Source organism: Scyliorhinus canicula, chromosome 1 (genome assembly GCF_902713615.1).
Source record: "Scyliorhinus canicula chromosome 1, sScyCan1.1, whole genome shotgun sequence".
Taxonomy (NCBI): domain Eukaryota; kingdom Metazoa; phylum Chordata; class Chondrichthyes; order Carcharhiniformes; family Scyliorhinidae; genus Scyliorhinus; species Scyliorhinus canicula.
The window spans coordinates 103732897-103757729 of record NC_052146.1 but is presented as its reverse complement, the minus strand read 5'-3'; the positions used below and the strand labels follow the sequence as shown (position 1 = coordinate 103757729).

The window sequence follows — 24833 nt, the reverse complement described above, 5'->3', positions numbered from 1 at the left end:
TAAAACATTAAGATTTCAAGTGTTGGGCAGCACGGTGGCCTTGTGGTTAGCCCTGCTGCCTCACGGCGCTGAGGTCCCAGGTTCGATCCCGGCTCTGGGTCACTGTCCGTGTGGAGTTTGCACATTCTCCCCGTGTCTGCGTGGGTTTCACCCCCACAACCCAAAAATGTGCAGAGTAGGTGGATTGGCCACGCTAAATTGCCCCTTAATTGGAAAAAATAATTGGGTAATCTAAAATTTATTTTTTTTTTAATTTAAAAAAGAGTTCAAGTGTTAAAGCACAAAAGTTAAGGCCTTCACTCCAGGGCAGCACTGAGAGAATGCTGTGGTGTCAGAGGTATTCCACTCAGATGAAATGCTAAACAAAGTCCCTATCTGCCTTCGCCGGTGGTGTTGAGATCTCACAGCACTATTTAAGAGCCACCGTTCAGCAACCCACTCCTCCATCAACACACTTTTGGGTGGCAGAGAAACAGAGAACAGGGTTCTGACTGGTGTTATATATAATTACACAGAATCTACAACACAGAAACAGGCCGATGGCCCCTCAGCTGGTGTTTATGTTCCACGTGAGCTTCCTCCCATCTTACTCTCTGAAGTAAGTTTGAATAATTGTCACTGATAGGACATACACCAATAGTTGAGGAGATGAATATTTTAAAAAATAAATTAAAAGTATCCATTCTTTTTTTTCCAATTGAGGGGCAATTTAGCATGGCCAATCCACCCAGACTGCACATCTTTGGGTTGTGGGAGTGAAACCCATGCAGACACGGGGAGAATGTGCAAACTCCACACAGACAGTGACCCGGGGCAGGGATTGAACCCGGGTCCTGGATACCACGAGGCAGCAGTGCTAACCACTGCGCCACCATGCCGCCTGAGGAGGTGAATATTTAATTCAGTGGATTTTTTTTTTGGAAATGTTTTTATTTTAACTTAACAATTTTAGCACAAAACCTACAAAAACACAGAATAACAATGAGGCAGTAAGAGTCCCCTCCCCCACCCCCTCTTCCCTTACAACAGTAAAACTTAGTTACTAAGATTCAGCTCCCCCCCCCCACCCAGCGACCCCAACAGCCAACAGTGGCACTCGGCACATAATCGATCGTCAGACCATGAGGATCCACCTCCTTGCCACTACAGTAGTGAGGCAAAGGCCAGGATGCCTGTCCTGCCCCTGTCCGGAGCAGTGGATTCTTTTATTTTCTTTGCATAAATTTAGAGTACTGAATTCATTTGTTCCAATTAAGGGGCAATTTAGCGTGGCCAATCCACCTAGCCTGCTCATCTTTGTGTTGTGGGAGTGAAACCCACGCAGACACGGGGAGAATGTGCAAACTCCACATGGACAGTGACCCAGGGCCGGGATCGAACCTGGGACCTCGGCGCTGTGATACAGCAGTGCTAACCACTGCACCACCATGCTGCCCTAGGGGATTCTTTTTGAACACCAATCAAACTGTCCCAAATGGTGTGAGATTTACCAAGTGTTGCTACAGCATACTCCATTGCACTCCTTTTTTAAAAAATTTTTGAGTGTCCAATAATTTTTTTTCCAATTAAGGGGCATTTTAGCATGGCGAATCCATCTACCCTGCACATCTTTGGGTTGTGGGGGCGAAACACGAGGAGAATGTGTAAACTCCACACGGAATGGGCAGCACGCTGGCGCAGTGGTTAGCACTGCTGCCTCACGACACTGAGGACCCGGGTTTGATCCCGGCTCTGGGCCACTGTCCATGTGGAGTTTGCACATTCTCCCCATGTCTGCATGGGTCTCACCACCACAACCCAAAGATGTGCAGGGTAGGTGGATTGGCCACACTAAATTGCCCCTTAATTGGAAAAAGTGAATTGGGTACTCTAAATTTATTTTTAAAAAGGAAAAAAAAAAACTCCACACAAACAGTGACCCAGGGCCGGGATCGAACCTAGGATCTCGGCGCCATTAGGCAGCTGTCCTAACTACTGCGCCACCATGCTGCCCTATTCCATTGCACTCCTGCCTCATAGATGGTGGGTAGGCTTTGAGAGGTCAGGGAGTAAGCTATTCATTGCACAGTAACCAGCCTTTTAACTAATCTTGTAGCCATGATGTAGATACAGCTAGTTCACTTGCTCACTCACTTAAGTTTCTCATCAATTAACCCCCCCCACCCAAAGTTTGACATTGGGGTCGAAGCAATTGTGTGACATTACCCAGGCCATTTTCTGAATTGATTTTTCTCCTTCCCTCACTCAGTCAACTGTAGCACTTTGAAATGCTTGTACTGGGTGAGATCAGCAGAATAATCGTGCCTTTGGGTCTTCTCAGTTTGTCTGGTTGACAAGCAAACTGGGATAAACCTGACGACTGAGGGGGTTATCCAAATGAGTAAAATCTACTGAAACATGGAAATGATGCAAGCAAAGTCCAGCTGAATTTGTTCACACTTTATTGTGTCTAAGCATGCTGGAGTGATTTAAGTATGATACCGGGATGAGAGATTCCTCCTTTGTGTGACTGAGTACTGCAGCGGGCTTTGTTGTTCATACTCCAGTGAGCCGACGTCTCTCCTGGAGATATTTGAGCTCTGGCACCAAGTGCAGCTGCAGCCCTGGGATGGAGCAGCGCTTTCAGTTTGGAGCCTCCTTTGCTGTTCCACTTGATCGACAACATAAACAACCATATCTTCCACTGCGGAGAGTTTACATTCCACCAGATGGAGTCTTCTTGCCAGCCTGTCTTGTGCAAACATTCCTCTGCGTAGACAGTGCATTTCTCTCACAGATGAAGGCTCAGCAGCTTTGTTGGAAGCAAGTCTTCTCTTACAGAAATCTGTACATTTATTATATAATAGCTGCAGAAATAAAAATGATTGAATGATATATATCTTTCCATAATAATTACCAAACTGGATACCATTTCTTTCACATTGCTCAGGGGAAGTCAACCTTTACCCAGTGTTGTATTTTTTTCTCCTCATTGCTCTCATTATCCCAGTTGCACCTGTTCACTGCAGAACAAAATGTTACTGTTTTTATTGCCCCCTCCAATAACTGCGATGACAATTTCCTGGATCTCTTCTCTCCAAAATGTTGCAGTTTTTAAAAATGTTTTCCCAACTTCTCCCAGGAGATCTCAGGGTGGTACAGTGGTTAGCACTGCTGTCTCACAGAACCAGGGACCTGGGTTCAATTCTAGCCTTGGGTGAATGTGTGGCGTTTGCACTTTCTCCCCGTATCTGTGTGGGTTTCCTCCGGGTGCTCCGGTTTCCTCCCACAGTCCAAAGATGTGGTTAGGTGGATTGGCCATGCTAAATTGCGCCTTAGTGTCCAAAGATGTGCAGGTTATCTTACAGGGTTAAGGGCATAGGGTGGGGAAGTGAGCATAGATAGGGTGTTGTTTCGGAGGGTCGGTGCGGACTTGATGGGCCAAATGGCCTCCTTCTACACTGTAGGGATTTGATGATCTCATGGTTTTGGTTTGGAGTGGGGAGTGCATAAGAAGTATGTCCAGGGCAGGCCCTTCAATAAGATCATGGCTGATCTCTCTCAGCTACATCTTTCCACACTGTTGCCACATTCCTCAAATCCCTTAATGTCCAACAATCTATCCATCACTGACTTCAGTATACTCTGAGTGAATATCTAGAGTTCTGTAGGGTACAGAATTCAAAATTTATAGTGTATATTTATATATCAATTTTATCCAAAGTCTATTGGGTATATTTAATAATTGTTTGGGCCAGGCTAGATGAACACAAGGGCCTTTCTTTGCCATCATATGACCAGGATCTACAAGGTCATCTATGTGCAGATCCACAAGAGATGGGCGAGATCCTAAATGAATATTTCTCATCGGTATTTACTGTTGAGAAAGGCATGGATGTTAGAGAACTTGGGGAAATAAATAGTGATGTCTTGAGTAATGTAAATATTACAGAGAGGGAGGTGCTGGAAGTCTTAAAGCGAATCAAGGTAGATCATCTTCAGGACCTGATGAAATGTATTCCAGGACATTGTGGGAGGCTAGGGATGAAATTGCAGGTCCCTTAGCAGAGATATTTGAATCAACAGCCACAGGTGAGGTGGTTGAAAATTAGAGGGTAGCAAATGTTGTGCCTTTGTTTAAGAAGGACCACAGGGAAAAGATTGGGAACTACAGACCGGTGAGCCTAAAATCTGTGTTGGGTGAGTTGTTAGAAGTTTTTCTGAGAGCAGGATCTACGGGTATTTAGAGAGGCAAGGACTGATTAGGACAGTCAGCATGTGTGAGTGGAATCATACCTCACGAATTTGACTGAGTTTTTTAAAGGGGTAACCAAGAAGGTAGATGAGGGTAGTGCAGTCGATGTTAGCAAGGCCTTTGACAAGGTACCTCATGGTAGGTTCTTGCATAAGGTTAAATCTCAAGGTGAGATCCAGGGTGAGATAGACAATTAGATATAAAATTGGCTTGACAACAGAAGACAAAGGGTGGTTGTAGAGGGTTGTTTTTCAAACTGGAGGCCTGTGACCAGTGCCTTTGGGATCGGTGCTGGGTCCATTGTTATTTGTTATTTATATTAATAATTTGGATGAGAATTTAGGAGGCATGGTTAGTAAGTTTGCAGATGACACCAAGATTGGTGGCATAGTGGACAGTAAAGAAGGTTATCTAGGATTACAACGGGATCGTGATCAATTGGGCCAGTGGGTCGATTAATGGCAGATGGAGTTTAACTCAGATAAATGTGAGGTGATGTATTTTTGTAGGTCGAATGAGTGAAGGACCAACTCAGTTAATGGTAGGGTGTTGAGGAGTGTTATATAACAAAGAGATCTCGGAGTACAGGTTCATAACTCCTTGAAGGTGGAGTCACAGGTGGACAGAAGGGGGAAGAAGGCATTTAGCGTGCTTGGTGTAGCGTCCTCTACACAAGAGGATCCAGAGGGGTAATTGTTTCACACAGAGGATGTTAAGTGTCTGGAATGAGCTGCCAAAGGCAGTAGTAGAGGCGGGTACAATTTTGTCTTTTAAAAAGCATTTAGACAGTTATATGGGTAAGATATGTACAGAGGGATATGGGCCAAATGTGGGCAAATTGGGACTAGCTTAGTAGTAAAAACTGGGCGGCATGGACTAGTTGGGCTGAAGGGCCTGTTTTCATGCTGTAAACCTCAATGACTATAGGCCCGCTTTACTTAAGGGATTCACGACCACTGCTGCAGATGACTCTGGTACATCAATCACCCCAGATGTGCAAAGCAGACGGTGCTAGCAACTCAAATGGGCAGGGGAACTTTTGCACCCAAATGCAATGCCCTCCTCGGTCAGTAGTTTGTACACAAATACCTCTAGAAAGGGGACACTATGTAGTAAAGAGGGGGAGGAAAACCCTGACTGATTAACGATCCCTAGCTCAGGGGTGTTGCTCGAGAACACCAGATTCCCACACTGGGCCTCTTCCAGTAACTTCATTGAAGTCTACTTGTGAGAATAAGGGATTATTATTATTACAAGGACGACAGATGGATCATTACAATCTGCCCTATCTTTGGAAGGGAACATTGTTTAGGGGTTTATTTCTTCCTTTTTAAAAATAAATTTAGAGTGCCCAATTCTTTTTTTTCCAATTAAGAGGCAATTTAGTGTGTCCAATCCACCTACCCTGCACATCTTTGGGTTTGTGGGGGTGAGACCCATGCAGACACGGGCAGAATGTGCAAACTCCACACGGACAGTGAGAGTCTGGGGCCAGGATTTAACCCGGGTCTTTGCGCTGTGACGCGGCAAGGCTAACCACTGCACCACTGTGCTGACCCTTGGGTTTTTTACTTTCCTTATCACCATCCACCAATCCTTACTGGAAGAACAGGCCAGTGCTGAGCAAAAGAGGGATGAGTACATTTGCGAGATCCCTCGAGGTCGACATGCATCATCAAACTTCACAGATGAGTAAAGGCCAGGGCAGCACGGTGGCGCAGTGGTTAGTATTGCTGCCTCACGGCACCGAGGTCCCAGGTTCAATCCCGGCTCTAGGTCACTGTCCGTGTGGAGTTTGCACATTCTCCCAGTGTTGCCGTGGGTTTTGCCCCCACAACCCAAAGATGTGCAGGCTAGGTGGATTGGCCACGTCAAAATTGCACGTTAATTGGAAAAAATGAATTGGGTACTCTAAATTTTTTTTAAAAGATGAGTAAAGGCTAAAGCAAAATACTGAAAATGCTGAAAAGCCAAAAGAAAAACAGAAAATAAAATGCTGAAAGCACCCAGCACGTCCAACAACATGTGTGGAGAGAGAATAGAATTAACATTTCAGGTCTGTGACTTTTCAACAGAGTTAAAGCTTCTTCGGCAAAAAAACGAGAGGTTAACTTACCTGTGGATATGAACCCAAACAATAAGCCATGTGATAACTTCTTTAGTATATTATCATAAATGGACACCTTTCTTTAAAGTACCATTTTTTCCCACAATATGGCTTCCTCCATGTCACAAGCTTACCAGCTGCATTGTGTCTTTGCTTGAATGTCGCCCCAATCCATTATAGGCTCCCACTTCCCTATTATCAATATTCCTTCTTGTATCAAATCAGTTTTTTTTAAAGTAAATGTCTGGACCGCATGAAAATAAAACTTGTAGAACTGCAGATAATCAAATAAAGCGATTTGGACTTGTGCATGTTCATTCCCACACACAGGCTGCATATGCACAAGACAATGATTTATTTTGTGTGCCGTAATGATTAATGTTACATTAAGTGGAAATGATAGTGGTAATATAGTGGTGCAGGAGGAGACTGAGAATATTCCAGCTGTATAAATACGTAAAGCCAGCAACAGCAAGATCACCTACTGAGACCTCAGTATAGGCCCAGCCTGTCACAGTCCTGTTGGCTACAATGCGACAATGCAGCGCATGTTGTATTGAAACTGTGCAGAAGCTGGCATGTGTGTGTCTCTCCCTCATCCTGACGTGCTCCCTTTTCCTCCAGTGATTTCTAATAGTCAGATCGGTATTTATTTATCAGTTTAGGCAAATTCCAGAGTTAAATTGAAGCACCACAAGGTTAAGGAGACTCAGTATTCCCTCCCCCACTCCTCCTGCCTCATGTCAGGGAGTCTGTTTGCTGTAGGATTTATCAGTCTGTTGGTGCATTAAGCCAGCCCTGTCCACAAACTTCCTCTTTAAAAAGCTCAAAGAGAGCATCATAATTGATCTTACTAGTTAAAAGAGTTTTTATTACCTCTGCTTTCATTCGATCTATAAGTCCCTGAAGCTAAAGACAGAAATACTTCAGCAGGTTCCCAGAGTCCAGGTATTTAATCAAAGGGTGATTTTAACTCGTGTTGGAATGATTGTCAGAGGATGTGAATAAAATATTATCATTAATTTATTAGTGTGATAACAGTGATAATGTAAATAAAACTCCTGCAAAGCAATACAGAGCAAGTCTCCCATTAGCTTGGTAGTGCCATTTTGCAGTTAAGTGATATTTCTTTTCTGCCTGAATTTCTATCCTTTCCCCTCCCCCCAACTCCTGCTGTTGAAAGCGTTAACTCCTCCAGGGTAGAGTTTCCCAGGGCTGCCTGGAATCCAGCAACATTCATTCCTGTGTGAAGTGCCAAGTTATTCATTGATGGGTCACATCACAGCTAAGCAAACCTCTGGCCTTTTCTGTTCTCTAGCCAGGGTAGGGGCAGGAGGGATCAATGCTCATGGGTGTCTTAACTACTTCACCCACCCTGGTTTCGGAACTCTTAACTCTTGCCTAACAAAAATATCAATCTCAATTTTGGTATTTTTAATTGAACCCCCCCCCCCAGTCGCTTTTTAGGGGAGCGAGTTCCAAATTTCCAATAACCTTTGTGTGATGAAGTGCTTCCTAATATATCACCCCTGAAAGATCCAACTCAAATTTTAAGTATATGCCCCATTGTTCTATACTTACTCCACAAGATTTAAATCCCTCAATGGCCTTGTATCTCTGTAAATATTTTCATGCCTCCAACAGTTTCTCTCACCACCCCCCACCCTGTCTCTTCAATTCTCCATACCCTCTACTTCTTGCCACTTGTGTATTAATACTAACCCCGTGCACACACCCCAACCCCATCCCACACTCTGCTACGCCATTGGCAACCCGGCCTTCTGCTATATGGATCCCACTCTCGCGAATTCCCGCTCTAAACCCTATTATCACAACGTCCTTCCTTCTCACCTTCAAATCCACCTCTTTAAGTAAGCTTTGGATTACCCTTCCAAATATCTCCTTTCCTGGCTCACCATCTATTTTGCTTGTGCCCTTGCCAAGCACCTTGGGAGTGTTTTCCTCTTTTCAAGATGTTACATAAGTAGCTGGTTGTAGTGATCTCTGTATACGTGCATGTACACAAGGGTTTAATGAGTAATCAGCAGCACCACATGATCACTTGAGGGCCGGAGGGGGTATAAAAGGCAGCCACATTGAGTCTTGGGCAGTCTGTCGGTCTCTCTCTTGGGTGCACTGTGGTCAGGGCAATATCAGAATAGTTCAGATAGTTGGTGGAGTTATGTATAGTCACTGTTGTTAGTTCTTGTTAACCTTATCACTAGTATCAAAGTTAAAGTAAAGAACTCATGCACTTGCTATAGTTAATCAATAAACCTTTCTGTTACTGGGCGAGTTTGAGTCTTCTTCATCGAGATTCAGAATACCTCACCATCAACCAAGGATTGAGTAGCACAAGTTACCTACCACATAGGAAACAAGACACTGGTGTTGCTATATCCAAAATGGTGGCTGAGTTCGGAATGGGGATCAAGCTTTGGCCAAATAATGCACAAAGAGATGTTAGCATATCTCTAATTCAACCATTACCATCAAGCCAGGGGACAGACCCAGATTCAGTGAGGAGTGCAGGAGAGCATGTCAGAAGCAGCATGAGACATACCTAAAAACGAGGCGTCAGGCTGGTGAAGCTACAATACTTGCATGCCAAACAGCAGAGGCAGCATGCTATACACAGAGCTATGTGATCCTACAACAAATGGATCAGATCAAAGTTCTGCAGTCCTGCCACATCCAGTCATGAATGGTGGTGGACCTAACTGGAAGAGTAGGCGCCACAAATATTCCCATCCTCAATAATTAGAGAAGCCCAAGGAACAATGGGAAAAAAACAAGACTGAATCATTTGTAAACATCTTCAGCCAGAAGTGTCAAATAGATTATGTATTTCAGCATCTTTCTGAGGTCCTCAGATCACAGTTGTTAGTCTTCAGGCAATTTGATGCAGTCCAGGTAACATCAAAAAACAGCTTAGTTTAAGTAAAAAGTAAAGTCGCTATAGTCCCAGATGACCATAGGCTGCTTTCCCCTTTGTGGTGGTTTAAACTGATGGTTACCACACCTCAGGCGAGGGGCAAGGGTGAAAAGGTGGGGCCTTCATGAATAACCCTCACTCTGCACCACAAACCAGCGGTCCAGCCAACTGAGGTAAACTGGCCCATGAGCTAAACCGAACCCCAGCTGAGTGTACTGTATACAGAAAATATTATGGGCCCTGATAATATCCTGGCTGTAGTGCTGAAGACTTATGTTCCAGAATGTACCACACCCCCTAGCCAAGCTGTTCCAATACAGCTACACCTCTGGCATCGACCGAACAATGTGGAAAATTGCACAGGTATGTTCCATACACAAGAAACTGGACAATCCAACCTGGTCAATTACCACCCTATCAGTCTGCTCTCGATAATCAATAAAGTGATGGAAAGTGTCATCAACAGTGTTATCAAGCAGCACTTACGCAGCAATAGCCTGCTCATGGACGCTCAGTTTGGGTTCCTCCAGATTCACGCAGCTCCAGACCTCATTACGAATTTTTATTGTCACAGGTAGGCTTACATTAACACTGCAATGAAGTTACTGTGAAAATCCACTAGCCTCCACACCACGGCGCCTGTTCATGTAGACAGAGGGAGAATTAAGAATGTCCAATTCACCCAACAGCTTGTCTTTTGGGACCTGTGGGAGGAAACCAGAGCACCAGGAGGAAACCCACGCAGACACGAGGAGAAACAGCCTTGGTCCAAATATGGACAAAGGAGCTGAACTGAAGAGATGAGGTGTGAGTGACTGCCCTTGACATCAAGGCAGCATTTCACCCGAGAATGGCATCAAGGAGCCCTAGCTAAATTGAAGTTAATGGGAATCAGGGGTAAACTTCCCACTGGTTGAATAATAATAATCTTTATTATTGTCACAAGTAGGCTTACATTAACACTGCAATGAAGTTACTGTAAAAATCCCTTAGTCGCCACACCACGGCACCCATTCAGGTACACGGACGGAGAATTAAGAATGTCCAATTCACCTAACAGCATGTCTTTCGGGAATTGTGGGAGGAAACCGGAGCACCCGGAGGAAACCCACGCAGACACGGGGAGAACGTGCAGACTCCGCATAGACAGTGACCCAAGCGGGATACTTGGCACAATGGAAAATGGTTGTGGTTGTTGGAGGTCAATTATTTCAGCCCCAGGGCATCACAACAGGTATCCTTTTTTAAAAATAAATTAGAGTAACCCAATTCATTTTTCCAATTAAGGGGCAATTTAGCGTGGCCAATCCACCTAGCCTGCACACCTTTTGAGTTGTGGGGGTGACCCCTATGCAAACACGAGGAGAATTTTGCAAACACCACACAGATAGTGACCCGGGGCCGGGATCCGACTCGGGTCCTCAGCATTGCGAGACAGCAGTGCTAACCACTGTGCCAGCATGCCCCCCCCCCCCCCTCCTTTTGTGTTGTTTAATTGGCAATAGAGATAGTAATTAAGGGTATGGTGTTGTTTAAGGGGTAATTGTAAACTATTTTCAGGTGTGATGTTAAAGAGTTTAATATTGTGTTAATAATAAAGTTTTGTTAAAAAATAAATAAATTAAGGTTTGTTTAAAATACCAAGGCAGCATGGTGGCACAGTGGTTAGCACTGTTGCCTATGGCACGAAGGACACAGGTTCGAATCCCTGAGTCACTGTCTGTGTGGAGTTTGCACATTCACCCTGTGTCTGAATAGGTTTTACCCCCACAACCCAAAGATATGCAGGGTGTGTGGATTGACCATGCTAAATTGCCTCTTAATTGGAAAAAAATAAATGGGTATTCTAAATTTATTTTAAAAATAATAATATAAAATACCAAATTTCTGTGTGGGTCTCACCTCCACAACCCAAAAAGATGTGCAGGGCAGGTGAATTGGCCACATTAAATTGCCCCTTAATTGGAAAAAAAGTATTTAAAAAAAGTTAAGTACCAAATTCCTACTTCTTCGTGGAATCACTCTTGGAACGAAGTATTCTTTCCGCAGAGTCTTACAAATTTAACGAAAATATTGGTTTTTTTAAAATCCAGTAATGCTAGTCACTGTTGGGGTCTGGTCTGGGATCCTAATACCTAGGCCCAACCATCTTCAGTTGCCTCATTAATTATCTTTTCTCCATCATAACGTTAGAAGTAGGGATGTTCACTCAGGATTGCACTACCATTCAGATAAAATAAAGTCCGTGGTTGCATAGTCGTGCAGTGGTTAGCATTGCCGACTCACAGTGCTGAAACCCGGGTTCGATCCCGGCCCCGTGTCAATGTCCGTGTGGAGTTTGCACATTCTCGCAGTATCTGTGTGGGTCTCACCCCCCACAACCCAAACCTGCGCTGGGTAGGTGGATTAGCCACGCTAAATTGCCCCTTAATTGACAGAAAAAATAATTGGGTACTCTAAATTTATTTATAATAAATAAATAAGATCCGTGCCCATATGAAGCAGATCTGGACAAGACAGGTCTTGGGCTGCACATGACCATCGCCCCTTGACATTCAATGGTATTAGCTTTGCTGAATCCCCAATCATTAGCATCCCAAGGTCATCATTAATCAGAAACCTTAAGGGGCAATTTTGGCTTGGCCAATCCACCTACCCCGCACATCTTTGATTTGTTGGGGTGAGGCCCACACAGACATGCGGAGAATGTGAAAACTCCACAGGAGCAGTGATCCGGGCCAGGATCAAACCCGGGTCCTCAGCGCTGTGAGGCAACAGTGCTGACCACTTGTGGCGCTAACAATTGAACACAAAAGACTCGATAAGGTACAAGAGAGGCTTTATTACAGTGAGATGCTATTCCTCCAGCGGCAGCTGTAGAATGGCACCTCAGGGAAACTTATGAATATTTATACAGCTCCCTGTGGGTGGAGCTAGCCAGCAGGGGCTTACCGGAAAACCTGTAATACAGGTACTGTCATACATCCCCTAATGCAAGCACACACATATATACAGTGGTAGAGATCACCACATTTACCCCCTGTAAAAAATGAGTCCGGCAGGGGTGACGTGAAACTATAATACATTGAAGTGATATAATTACAGAGGAGGGGGGGGGGGGGGGGGGGGGGACCAAGAGTCAATCGGCCAACCCTGTGCCCGTCACAGGTTGAGTCGGACCGGCGGTCGGACGTTCCGTTGTGAGCGACGCAGCAGTGGTGGCGACGTCTGCACAGGCGGTGTCGGCGACGACGGCGTAGGTGCTGCCGGTGTTGGTGCTGGCCAGTGGTGGGATGACTCCGGGAGCGAGCCAAAATCTTCCATGTCCTCTAGTGTGGGCAGGGGAACGAGGGATGGACCTGGTGGGGCTGAATTCGGGGGCGCCAGGGAAAGGGAGGGTGGCGTGTGGGTAGGGAGGAGTGTGGGCATGGGATCGGCACCCGAGGGAGCCAGGTCCCTGAGCGAGACTGTATCCTGGCGGCCGTCGGGGAACTCCACGTAGGCATATCGGGGGTTCGCGTGGAGCAGGCGTACCTTGTCCATCAGAGGGTCTGCCTTGTGGTGCCTTACATGCCTATGAAGAAGGACTGGCCCTGGGGCAGCGAGCCAAGTCGGGATCGACACGCCGGATGTAGACTTCCTAGGGAAGGCAAAAACACGTTCATGGGGTATATTGTTAGTGTGCGGTGCACAGCAGTGACCGAATGGAGTGTAGTGCATCAGGGAGGACCTCCTGCCAGCGAGCGGCTGGGAGGTTCCTGGACCGTAGGGCCAGCTGGACGGCCCTCCAGACCATCCCGTTCTCCCTCTCAACCTGCCCGTTTCCCCGGGGGTTGTAGCTGGTCGTCCTGCTGGAGGCGATACCCCTGCTGAGCAGGAACTGACGCAGCTCATCGCTCATGAACGAGGATCCCTTGTCACTGTGGATGTAGTCGGGGAAACCGAACAGAGTGAATATGGAATCAAGGGCCTTGATGATGGTGGCAGACGTCATATTCGGGCATGGGATGGCGAAGGGGAACCTAGAGAATTCATCGACCACACTAAGGATGTAGGTGTTGCGGTCGGTGGAGGGGAGGGGCCCTTTGAAATCCACGCTGAGGCGTTCAAAGGGGAGGGACACTTTCACCAGGCGCGCACGGTCTGGCCGGTAGAAGTGCGGCTTGCACTCCGCACAGACCTGGCAGTCTCTGGTGACTATCCATACTTCCTCGACTGAGTAGAGCAGATTGCGGGCTTTGATCAGATGGTACAACAGGTGACGCCCGGATGGCAAAGGCTCTCGTGCAAGGCACGGAGCTGGTTCACTTGTGCGCTGGCACATGTACCTCGGGAGAGGGCGTCTGGGGGTTCGTTGAGCTTGCTGGGGCGATACAAGATCTCGTAATTATAGGTGGAGAGCTCGATTCTCCACCACAAGATTTTGTCATTTTTGATCTTGCCCCACTGCGTGTTGTTAAACATGAAGGCTACCGACCGTTGGTCAGTGAGGAGAGTGAATCTCCTGCCAGCCAGGTAATGCCTCCAGTGCCGCACAGCTTCAACGATTGCCTGGGCCTCCTTCTCAACAGAGTGCCGGATTTCGGAGGCATGGAGGGTGCAGGAAAAGAATGCCACGGGTCTGCCTGCCTGGTTTAGAGTGGCAGCAAGGGCGACATCTGAAGCGTCGCTCTCTACTTGGAAGGGCAGTGTTTTGTCTACTGTGTGCATCCCAGCCCTGGCTATGTCCGAACGAATACGAGCGAAGGCCTGTTGTGCCTTGGCCGTGAGGGTAAATTTGTGTGGACGGGATCAGTGGGCGGGCCTTGTCTGTGTATTGTGGGATCTACTGGGCGTAGTAAGAAAAGAACCCCAGGCAGCGTTTGAGAGCCTTGGGGCAGTTGGGGAGGGGAAGCTCCTTGAGGGGGCGCATTCGGTCGGGATCGGGCCCCAGGAGTCCGTTTTGGACTACGTAGCCGAGGATGGCTAAGCGGTCTGTGCGGAACACGCACTTCTCCTTGTTATAAGTGATTTTTTTTTTTAAAATAATTTTTATTGAAAGAGTTTTTCCATACAGACATTTACCCCTACTAATTTTTAAATTATTTACAACACAATCCCTCTAGGCAAATGTCCCTCCCTCGCCCGCCTCTCGCGCGCACCAGTCCTCCCCCCCCCCCCCCCCCCCCCCCCCCCAGGCAACCTTAACAACCAAGGCAGCCTACAGTTTCAGACATGAGCAGCGAGCAGGCTTGCCCGCGTTACAGTCGTGCGTGTCCCCCCACGACCCTTGCTGCCCCCCCCTCCCCTCCCCCCCCTCCCCTCCCCCCCCCCCTCCCCCCCCCCCCCCCCCCCCCCGGGTTGCTGCTGCCACGACCCCGAACGTCTATCTCTGATCTAAAAAGTCAAGGAAAGGTTGCCACCGCCTGGCGAATCCCTGTACCGACCCTCTCAGGGCAAATTTGATCCTTTCTAGCTGAATATAGCTAGCCATATCGTTAATCCAAGTTTCAACGCTTGGAGGCCTCGCGTCCTTCCATTGAATTAATATCCTTCGTCGAGCCACTAGGGACGCAAAGGCCAGTATTCCGGCCTCCCTAGCCTCCTGTACCCCCGGTTCTACCCCGACCCCAAAGATCGCAAGCCCCCATCCTGGTTTGACCCTGGACCCCACCACCTTCGACACCGTCCTTGCCACCCCCTTCCAGAACCCTTCCAGCACCGGACATGCCCAGAACATATGCACATGGTTCGCTGGGCTTCCCAGACATCTGACACACCTGTCCTCACCCCCAAAGAACCGGCTCATCCTTGTCCCCGTCATGTGAGCTCTATGCAGCACCTTAAATTGAATGAGGCTCAGTCTCGCACACGAGGAGGAAGAGTTGACCTTCTCCAGTGCATCCGCCCACGTCCCGTCTTCTATCTGCTCTCCCAGCTCCCCTTCCCACTTGGCTTTCAACTCCTCCCCCGATGCTGCTTCCGCCTCCTGCATTATCTTGTAGATGTCTGATATCTTCCCCCCTCCGACCCAGACCCCCGAGAGCACCCTATCACTCGCCCCCTTACTGGGGAGCAGGGGAAACCCCTCCACCTGCCGCCTAGCAAATGCCTTCACTTGTAAATATCTGAACATGTTTCCCGGGGGGAGCTCAAACTTCTCCTCCAGCCCTCCCAGGCTCGCAAACCTCCCCTCTATAAACAGGTCCTTCAGCTGCCGTATGCCCACCCTGTACCAGCTCTGAAATCCCCCGTCGATGTTCCCCGGGATGAATCTATGGTTCCCTCTTATTGGCGCCGCCAACAGACCTCCCATTTCACCCCTATGTCGCCTCCACTGCCCCCATATCTTGAGGGTGGCCGCCACCACCGGGCTCGTGGTGTACCTCGTGGGGGGGAGCGGCCATGGTGCCGTTACTAGGGCCCCCAGGCTTGTGTTGCCACAGGACGCCCTCTCCATTCGTTTCCAAGCTGCCCCCTCCCCTTCCATCATCCACTTGCGCACCATTGACACATTTGCCGCCCAGTAGTACCCCGAGAGATTGGGCAGTGCCAGCCCTCCACTGTCCCTACTCTGCTCCAAAAAGACCCTCCTCACCCTTGGGGTGCCATGCGCCCACACGTAGCTCATGATGCTACTCGTCACCTTTTTGAAGAAGGCCCTAGGGAGGAAGATGGGCAAGCACTGAAATAAAAACAAGAACCTTGGGAGGACCGTCATTTTGATTGACTGCACCCTCCCCGCCAGCGACAACGGTACCATGTCCCACCTCTTAAACTCCTCCTCCATCTGTTCCACCAGCCTGGAAAAGTTCAACTTGTGGAGGGTCCCCCAGTTCCTTGCCACCTGCACCCCTAAGTACCTAAAGCTCTTTCCTGCTCGCTTGAAGGGGAGTCTCCCAATACCCTCTCCCTGGTCCCCCGGGTGTATCACAAAAACCTCGCTTTTGCCCAAATTTAATTTGTACCCCGAAAAGTCCCCAAACTCTGCTAATAGTTCCATTATCTCCGGCATTCCCCCTTCTGGGTCTGCCACGTACAGCAGTAGATCATCCGCATACAGCGATACTCGATGTTCCTCCCCTCCCCTAGTCAGTCCTCTCCACCCCCCTGAACCCCTCAGTGCCATCGCCAACGGTTCAATCGCCAGTGCGAAAAGTAGGGGGGATAGGGGACATCCCTGCCTGGTCCCTCGGTGGAGCCCGAAATACTCCGACCTCCTCCCGTTTGTCACTACACTCGCCGTCGGGGCCGAGTAGAGCAACTTCACCCACTTAATAAACCCTTCCCCAAACCCAAACCGTTTCAACGTCTCCCACAGGTACTCCCACTCCACCCTATCGAATGCCTTCTCCGCGTCCAGCGCTACCACTATCTCAGCCTCCCCCTCCACTGCCGGCATCATAATTACATTCAGCAATCTCCGCACGTTTGTGTTGAGCTGCCGCCCCTTCACGAACCCCGTCTGGTCCTCATGGATTACCCCTGGCACACAATCCTCTATTCTAGCTGCCAGGATCTTTGCCAGCAACTTGGCATCCACGTTCAGAAGCGAGATAGGCCTGTAGGACCCGCACTGCACGGGGTCTTTATCCCGCTTCAATATCAGGGAGATCAGAGCCTGCGACATTGTCGGGGGCAGAACCCCCCCCTCTCGCGCCTCATTAAAGGCTCGTACCAGTACCGGTCCCACCAAGTCCACATTTTTCTTATAGAATTCCACCGGGAACCCATCTGGCCCCGGCGCCTTCCCCGCTTGCATCTGACCTATTCCCTTGACTAGCTCCTCTAGCCCTATTGGCGCCCCCAGCCCTTCTACCAGCCCCTCCTGGACCCTTGGGAACCTCAATTTGTTTAGGAAGTCCTCCATTCCCCCTCTCCTCGTCGGCGGCTCAGACCGATACAACTCCTTGTAAAAATCCCTGAAGACCCCGTTCACTTCTTGCCCCTTCTGCACTACCTTCCCGCCCCTCTCCTTCACTCCCCCAATCTCCCTAGCCGCATCTCGTTTGCGAAGCTGGTGTGCCAGCATCCTGCTCGCCTTTTCCCCATACTCATAGACCGCGCCCTGTGCCCTTCTCCACTGCGTCTCTGCCTTCCTGGTGGTCAGCAGGTCGAACTTGACCTGCAGGCTGCGCCGTTCTTCCAGCAGCCCCTCCTCTGGTGCCTCCGCATATCTCCTATCCACTTCCAATAGCTCCCCCACCAGCCTCTCCCTCTCCTGCCTCTCCTTTCTTTCTCTATGCGCCCTTATGGAGATCAGCTCTCCCCTGATCACTGCCTTCAGGGCCTCCCAGACCATCCCCACCTGCACCTCACCCGTGTCATTCAAGTCCAGATAGCTCTCAATGCTCTTCCGGACCCTTTTACACACCTCGTCGTCCGCTAACAGCCCCACATCCAGCCGCCACAGCGGGCGCTGGTCCCGCGCCTCCCCCATTTCCACATCCACCCAATGCGGTGCATGATCAGAGATCGCAATGGCCGAGTACTCAGCTTCCCGTACCCTCGGGATCAGCCCCCTGCTCAACACGAAGAAATCGATTCTGGAGTACACTCTATGGACGTGGGAGAAAAAGGAATACTCCCTCGCCCTCGGCCTACCAAACCTCCATGGGTCTACTCCTCCCATCTGCTCCATGTACCCCCTCAGCACTTCTGCCGCTGCCGGCCTCCTATTGGTCCTTGCGCTCGATCTGTCTAGCCCGGGGTCCAGCACTGTGTTAAAGTCCCCCCCCATGATCAAGCCCCCTGCCTCCAGTCCCGGAATGAGGCCCAATAGGCGCCTCATAAAACCCGCGTCATCCCAGTTCGGGGCATATACGTTGACCATCACCACTTTCTCCCCCTGCAGCTTACCCTTCACCATCACATACCTACCCTCCTTATCCGCCACCACCTCCTCCGCCACGAACGACACCCTCTTTCCCACCAGAATCGCCACCCCCCGGTTCTTTGCGTCCAATCCAGAGTGGAACACCTGTCCCACCCACCCCCTTCTCAGGCGAACCTGGTCCACTACCTTCAAATGGGTCTCCTGTAACATTGCTACATCAGCCTTCAGTCCCTTCAGGTGTGAGAATACCCTTGATCTCTTGACCGGCCCATTCAACCCCCTCACGTTCCAAGTGATCAGCCGGGTCGCGGGACGACCCGCCCCCTTCCCCTGCCGATTAGCCATGTCCTGTTCCCTGCTCGCCCCGGGTCGACCCTCCCCTTCTGACCCGCTCCCCATGGCGATGTCCCCCCCCCCCCACCTCTCCAGTCCTCCACTTCCCGTTTCTGGTCTTTTCAGCAGCAACCCGGTGTCCCTCCCTAACCCCCCTCCCCCCCCCCCCAGGCTAGGACCCCTCCTAGCCGCGATGTACCCTCCATCGTACTCCCGTAAGTCAGCTGGTTCACGCTGCCCCGGCTGCTCCTGCCCCACTCCGACTCCCCCCGGCTCGGGGGGGGGGCCTCACCCCCCCTTGCCACTCCTCCCTGGCCCCGCTCCAGCGCGGGAAAGGTCGCCATTGCTAGCCACGCCCCGCACTCCTCCCCTCCCCCCTCCTCTGCCCCGCGCGCGGGAAAACAGAGGAAAGCCCGCGCTTTCGCCCTGCCACACCCCCCCCCGCCATCTTCAGTTCCACCCCCGTCCCCGTCCATGCCTGTAAAAGAACCCCCCCTAGGAGCCCATATCCCCGATCTGCTCTCCCCCCCGTCCCACCTCCCCAACTTAACATTATAAATAACAGATAAATAACAAATAACAATGTACTTAACAGTCGCCCTCTACCAAACAGCATAAATAACCATAAATAACCATGAATAACCACAATAACAATAACTAAGGGAAGTTGGCAAAGGGGGAAAAAACATCAGAAGAAAAACCACAGCAAGAGTTCAAAATCCAAACAAAGAATTCAGCTGAAAGTACCCGAGCGGCTACGGCCGCCAAGTATCCCCTGGGTCTAATTCGAGTCCAGTTTCTCTTCCTGTACAAAGGCCCACGCCTCCTCTGGGGACTCAAAATAGTGGTGTTGGTTCCTGTAGGTGACCCACAAGCGCGCTGGCTGCAGCATTCCGAACCTGATCCGTTTTGCATGTAGCACCGCCTTCGTCCGGTTGTACCGGGCCCGCCGCTTTGCCACCTCCGCACTCCAGTCCTGGTAGACCCTCACCGTCGAATTCTCCCACTTGCTGCTCCTTTCCCTCTTGGCCCACTCCAGCACTCTCTCACGGTCGCTGAGTCGCTGGAACCGCACCAGCACCGCCCTCGGGGGCTCATTTGCTCTTGGCCTCCTAGCCATGACCCTGTAGGCCTCTTCCAGCTCCAGGGGCGAAGGGACGGCCCCTGCCCCCATCAGGGAGCTCAGCATTTCTGCTACATATCCCGGGAGGTCTGACCCCTCCAGGCCTTCTGCCAGGCCCAAGATCCTCAGGTTCTTCCGCCTCATTCGGGTATCCAGCTCCTCAAAACGGCTCTGCCATTTCAGGTGGAGTGCCTCGTGCACCTCTACCTTTCCCACGAGGACCGTGGCCTCCTCCTCCCTCACAGTCATCTCCTGTTGCAGCTCCCGAATCGACGCCTCTTGGGTCGCCTGGGCTCCCATCAGCCTGGTGGTCGTCGCATTCATTGACTCCAAGAGCTCCATTTTCAGCTCCGTAAAGAAGCGCAGGAGAGCGGCCTGCTGCTCCTCCGCCCATTTCCTCCATTCCTCGGGTGCTCCACCGGCCGCCATTTTGGTCTTCTTCCCCCGCTTTTTTTTGGGAGCTGCTGTTGCTTTCTTTACCACCCCACTCCGGGTACCGACCATAAAGTTGGTCTGGTTCTCTTCAGGGAGCCTTCCCCCACCGGGATTTGTCCTTACAGCGCCGTTGGGGCCCTCCAATCGGCCCGAAAACACCTTTGTAGCAGGAGCAGCCAAACGTGCGACTTAGCTGGTCATAGCCGCAACCGGAAGTCTTATAAGTGATTTTGAGGAGAGATGCGGTGTGGAGAAATTTAGCAAGGTTGGTGTCATGGTCCTGCTGGTCGTGGCCTCAGATGGTGATATTGTCTAAGTACGGAAACGTGGCCCGCAGTCCGTACCGGTCAACCATTCGGTCTATCTCTCGCTGAAATACCGAGACCCCGTTAGTGACGCCAAAGAGAACCCTAAGAAATTGATACAGGCGACCGTCCGCCTCGAAGGCAGTGTAGGGACGGTCCGATTTACGGATGGGGAGCTGGTGGTAGGCGGTTCTCAGGTCAATTGTCGAGAAGACCTGGTACTGTGCAATCTGATTGACCATATCAGATATCCGAGGGAGGGGGTACGCATCGAGCTGCGTGTATCGATTGATGGTCTGGCTGTAGTCCACGACCATCCTGTGTTTCTCCCCAGTTTTAACCACCACCACTTGGGCTCTCCAGGGGCTATTACTGGCCTCGATGATACCCTCCCGAAGCAGCCGCTGGACCTCAGACCTGATGAAGGTCTTGTCCTGGGTGCTGTACCGTCTGCTCCGGGTGGCGACGGGCTTGCAATCTGCAGTCAGATTGGCAACGAGGGAGGGAGGGTCAACCTTGAGGGTCGCGAGGCCGCAAACGGTGAGGGGAGGTAGGGGTCCGCCGAATTTGAGGGGGAGGCTCTGGAGGTTACATTGGAAGTCCAAGCCCAGTAAAAGTGTCGCACAGAGGTTGGGGAGAACGTACAGGCGGAAACGGTTGAATTCAACGCCCTGTACGGTGAGGTTGACCAGACAGAAACCCCGGATCGGGACAGAGTGGGATCCGGAGGCCAGGGAGATCCGCTGGTTGCAGGGATGGACCGTGAGGGAGCAGCGCCTTACCGTATCCGGATGGATGAAGCTGTCCGTGCTCCCAGAGTCACTGAGGCAGGAGGTCGCGTGACCGTTTACAAGCACCGTCGTAGAAGCGGTGGCCAGGTTGCGAGGACAGGATTGGTCGAGTGTCATGGGGGCGAGTAGCGGGCGATCGACCGAAGAGTCCGACGAGTAGCGGGGGCGACCCGGGTCCCGTTCCGAGGGAGGACAAAATGGCGGCGTCTGGAGTACCTGCGGGGAAGAAGATGGCGGCACCCATGCAGTGCACGCTGTGGGGGCAGGGCAAGATGGCGGTGACCATGGAGCGCACATTGCGGGGGCGGGTCAAGATGGCGGTGACCATGGAACGCACATGGAGTCGGAGGATGAAGATGGCAGCGCCCATGGTGAGCACATGGCGGGGGCGGCGAAAGATGACGCCGCCCACTGATCGCATGTGGAGTCGGGGAAGGAAGATGGTGGCGCCCACTGATCGCACGTGGTCCCGGGGGCGGCGGACGGCAGGGCCCATTGCGGATCGGCTGCGGCGAGGGGGGGGGCGAGTTCTGGCGCGATAGCAGCAACTGCGCGGGACTGACACACTGCTGCAAAGTGGCCTTTCTTGCCACAGGATTTACAGGTCGCAGTGTGGGCCGGGCAGTGCTGGCGGGTGTGCTTCTGCAGACCGCAGATGCAGCAGCGGGGAACCCCAGGGTGCGCGGTGCGGCGAGCAGCGCAGGCATACTGCGCGGGAGCGGCCCCAGTCGGGGGGGTCGGTTGCGGGGTCCATGAGAGGTAGGATGGGTGGGCCGCGGGGCTGGCGGGGTAGGATCGCACATTACGGGAAGCAGCCGTCATTGAGAGCGCCAAGGTCTTTGTTGCCGCAAGATCGAGAGCGGCCCCTTCCAGCAGTCGTTGCCAGGTGGGGTCCGATGCAATACCCATTACAAATGCATCCCGCATGAGTAGATTCGTATGTTCCGTGGCCGAGACAGCCTGGCAGTCGCAGTCCCGTACTAGGGGGATAAGGGCCTGCCAGAAGTCCTCAATCGACTCACCCAGTTGTTGAATGCGAGTGGAGAGTACATGTCTCGCAAACAGAGTGTTAGTCGACTGGGCGTAATTCTCTTTGAGCAGTTCCATGGCCCGGGCATAGGTAGGCGCGTCCTGAATCAGCGGGAACACGCTGGAGCTCAACCTTGAGTAAAGGAGTTGTACCTTCTGAGCCTCCGACGGTGCAGGGTCCGCTGAGGAGATGTAGGCCTTGAAAACAGCCAGCCAGTGGTTAAAGTCTTTCCTGGCTTGTGGTGACTGCGGATCCAGCTGCTGGCGATCAGGCTTGATTCTGATGTCCATGATGTTGGAAAATCTCACTAATAAATTGTGGCGCTAACAATTGCATACAAAGACTCCATTCGGTACAAGAGAGGCTTTATTACAGTGAGATGCTATTCCTCCGGTGGCAGCTGTAGAATGGCATCCCAGGGGAACTTATGAATATTTATACAGCTCCCTGAGGGCGGAGCTAGCCAGCAGGGGCTTATCAGCAAACCTGTAATACAGGTACTGTCATACATAATGCAAGCACACACATATATACAGTGGTAGAGATCACCACACGCCACTGCACCAGGCTCCTGTCCTGCCAATGACCAGAAGCCTAACCGGACCATCCATATTAAAACTGTGACAACAAGAGCAGGTCAGATGTTGGGGGTTCTCGGATTGTCATGCGAGAGTATCTTCAATAAATGGGTATTTATTACTGCAGTGATGTCAGAGAGTGGGTGGATGTCTGTCAGCTTTTTACTTTCGTTTGATGCTTTTTGCTGCAGGGTGTGTTTTAGTTTCGTTTTTGGAGCTGGATAGCTGCAGTCACAGACAGAAGGGATATTAGTCTCTCTCTCTCTCTGTAATCTAAAATCTGTAAATCGATCCTTTGGTGATTTAAAACTAATAACTGCTCTCAGTAGTGACTTTAACCTGATGTGCTTTTGTTAAAAGTTTTGATTAAAGTCTTATGGATGTTAAAAGGATTGCTTAAGGATTACTTAGTGTTGTATTCTTTGAGGGTTGTATTTGAATTAATGTTTGCTAAGATGTTCACTATGTTTTAAAAAGGTTAACTTGAGTTCATAGAATAAACATAGTTTTGCTTTAAAATATACTTTTCCATTGCTGCTGTACCACACCTGTAGAGTGGACAGTGTGCTCCCCAGACCACAATCTATTAAAAGTTGTGGGTCAGGTGTAGCCATCTAAGATGGCCACCTGCAAAGGACCATGGAAATTATGGCCAACCCAACACTCAGACACACTCGGAGCTTGTGTGTGTATTTGCAACCCAGAGAGCTAGACGCGATCGAAACACCCGCGTTTGCATTCTAATGGCCCATTTCCCCAGAACAAAAGAACTGTACTCAGGTAACCGATACAGATGCAGACTAACCGGCGCCACTCCCTTTGCTAAGAAAGCCCAAACAGCCAAGGTCAATGACCACTCAGGACACGCCCAGCCATCAAGGCACCCGCCCCTTTATTGGCAAAATCGAAGGCAGTGATCGAAGCCTGTCAAATTATTGGGTCCAAAGCTAAGGAACGCCCCAAAGAGCGCAAAATCCCAGAGGGATAAAAAGAGACACAGCCATGTGTTTGGTCTCTCTTGGCCCTGGCCTACGCCTAAAACCAAGTGTGGCATTACGACCAGAAGACAAGTTCAAGACCAACGATCGCTACCAGACGGATGAGCCCAACAGAAATAAAGACACTTCTTCTACCCAGCCACGCAAGATCTGAACAAAGGCCTTGTTCATCTGCAAAGAGCCGGTTGCCCTGAAGTTAAGTACAGGTTATTGTAGTTGATAGGTGTAGTTTAACTTGTAGTGTTTTATGTTGCATGTCAAAGTAATCCTAGTGTGTAAATAAACTATCTTTGAACTTGAACTGACAAACTGGTTGTTTGGTCTTTGATCGATATCCAGTAAAGCCTTGTGGTGGTATCATTTGATATCTGGCGACTCTGAAAAGCAATATCATTAATTACTGCCATATCTAGTTAATTTGGCAACATTATTGGTGATGCTGGTGGGATAGTATTCCATTATTAAAAAGAGCAACATTATTGGTCTCTCCCGTGCTGATTGGCAACACAGATGAACTCCATCATACACTTTGGGCTTCTCTAAACCCTGGCCCATAACAAATTGGGGGCTTGAGGGGGATAAAAGTCTATCTATTGGATTGGCTCAGTGAACTTGAAGACAGTGAGGGGTGAGCATATTGTGGTTGCTTTTCAGGGGTGCTATTTCAGTTTCAGTAGGGAGTGTGTTGTGGACAATGGCTCTTTCAGAGGCTCTGAAGTTTTTGGGGGAGGAGACGGTCACACACAATATCTTACGGACAGAGACTAAAAGCAGGCAGTTAGATTTGGCAAAAACATTGCAGTTAATATTACCTGACAAAATGCGAAAAGATGAGGTAATTATAGCGGTGGCTAAGCATTTAAAGTTGCCTGAGATACAGTTTGACTCATTGGAAATGGCAAAAATTCAGTTACAAATTAAAGAAATGGAACAGGAGAAAGAATTAAAGCAGCTTGAATACGAAAGAGCAGAAAAAGAAAGAGAAAGAGAGGAAAAAGAAAAGGAGACAGAAGAAAGGAGAAAAGAAAGAATAGCACTAGCAGAACAAAAAGGAAGAGAAAGGGAGATACAGATCAGGGAAAAAGATAAACAGAGAGAGTTTGAGGGCAGCACGGTGGCCTAGTGGTTAGCACAACCGCCTCACGGCGC

General features: G+C 50.0%; 1 protein-coding gene across 3 annotated transcripts in view; it reads right to left on the bottom strand.

The window, feature by feature from the left end:
• Positions 1–2424: 2424 nt before the first annotated feature.
• LOC119977482 overlaps positions 2425–24833 on the bottom strand; it is a 28239-nt gene continuing 5830 nt past the window's right edge. Inside the window, exons 1-2 of one of the 3 annotated variants that reach the window (XM_038818491.1) lie at positions 6476–6597; positions 2425–2846 (exon numbers count right to left, since the gene is read on the bottom strand). In XM_038818491.1, coding sequence (XP_038674419.1) covers positions 2469–2846; positions 6476–6484 — 387 coding nt within the window. In that variant the 5' untranslated portion in view covers positions 6485–6597 and the 3' untranslated portion in view covers positions 2425–2468. Of the gene's footprint in view, positions 2847–6350; positions 6598–24833 lie in introns of those variants that run through there. The other 2 variants (XM_038818479.1, XM_038818470.1) reach the window with 2 other exon arrangements.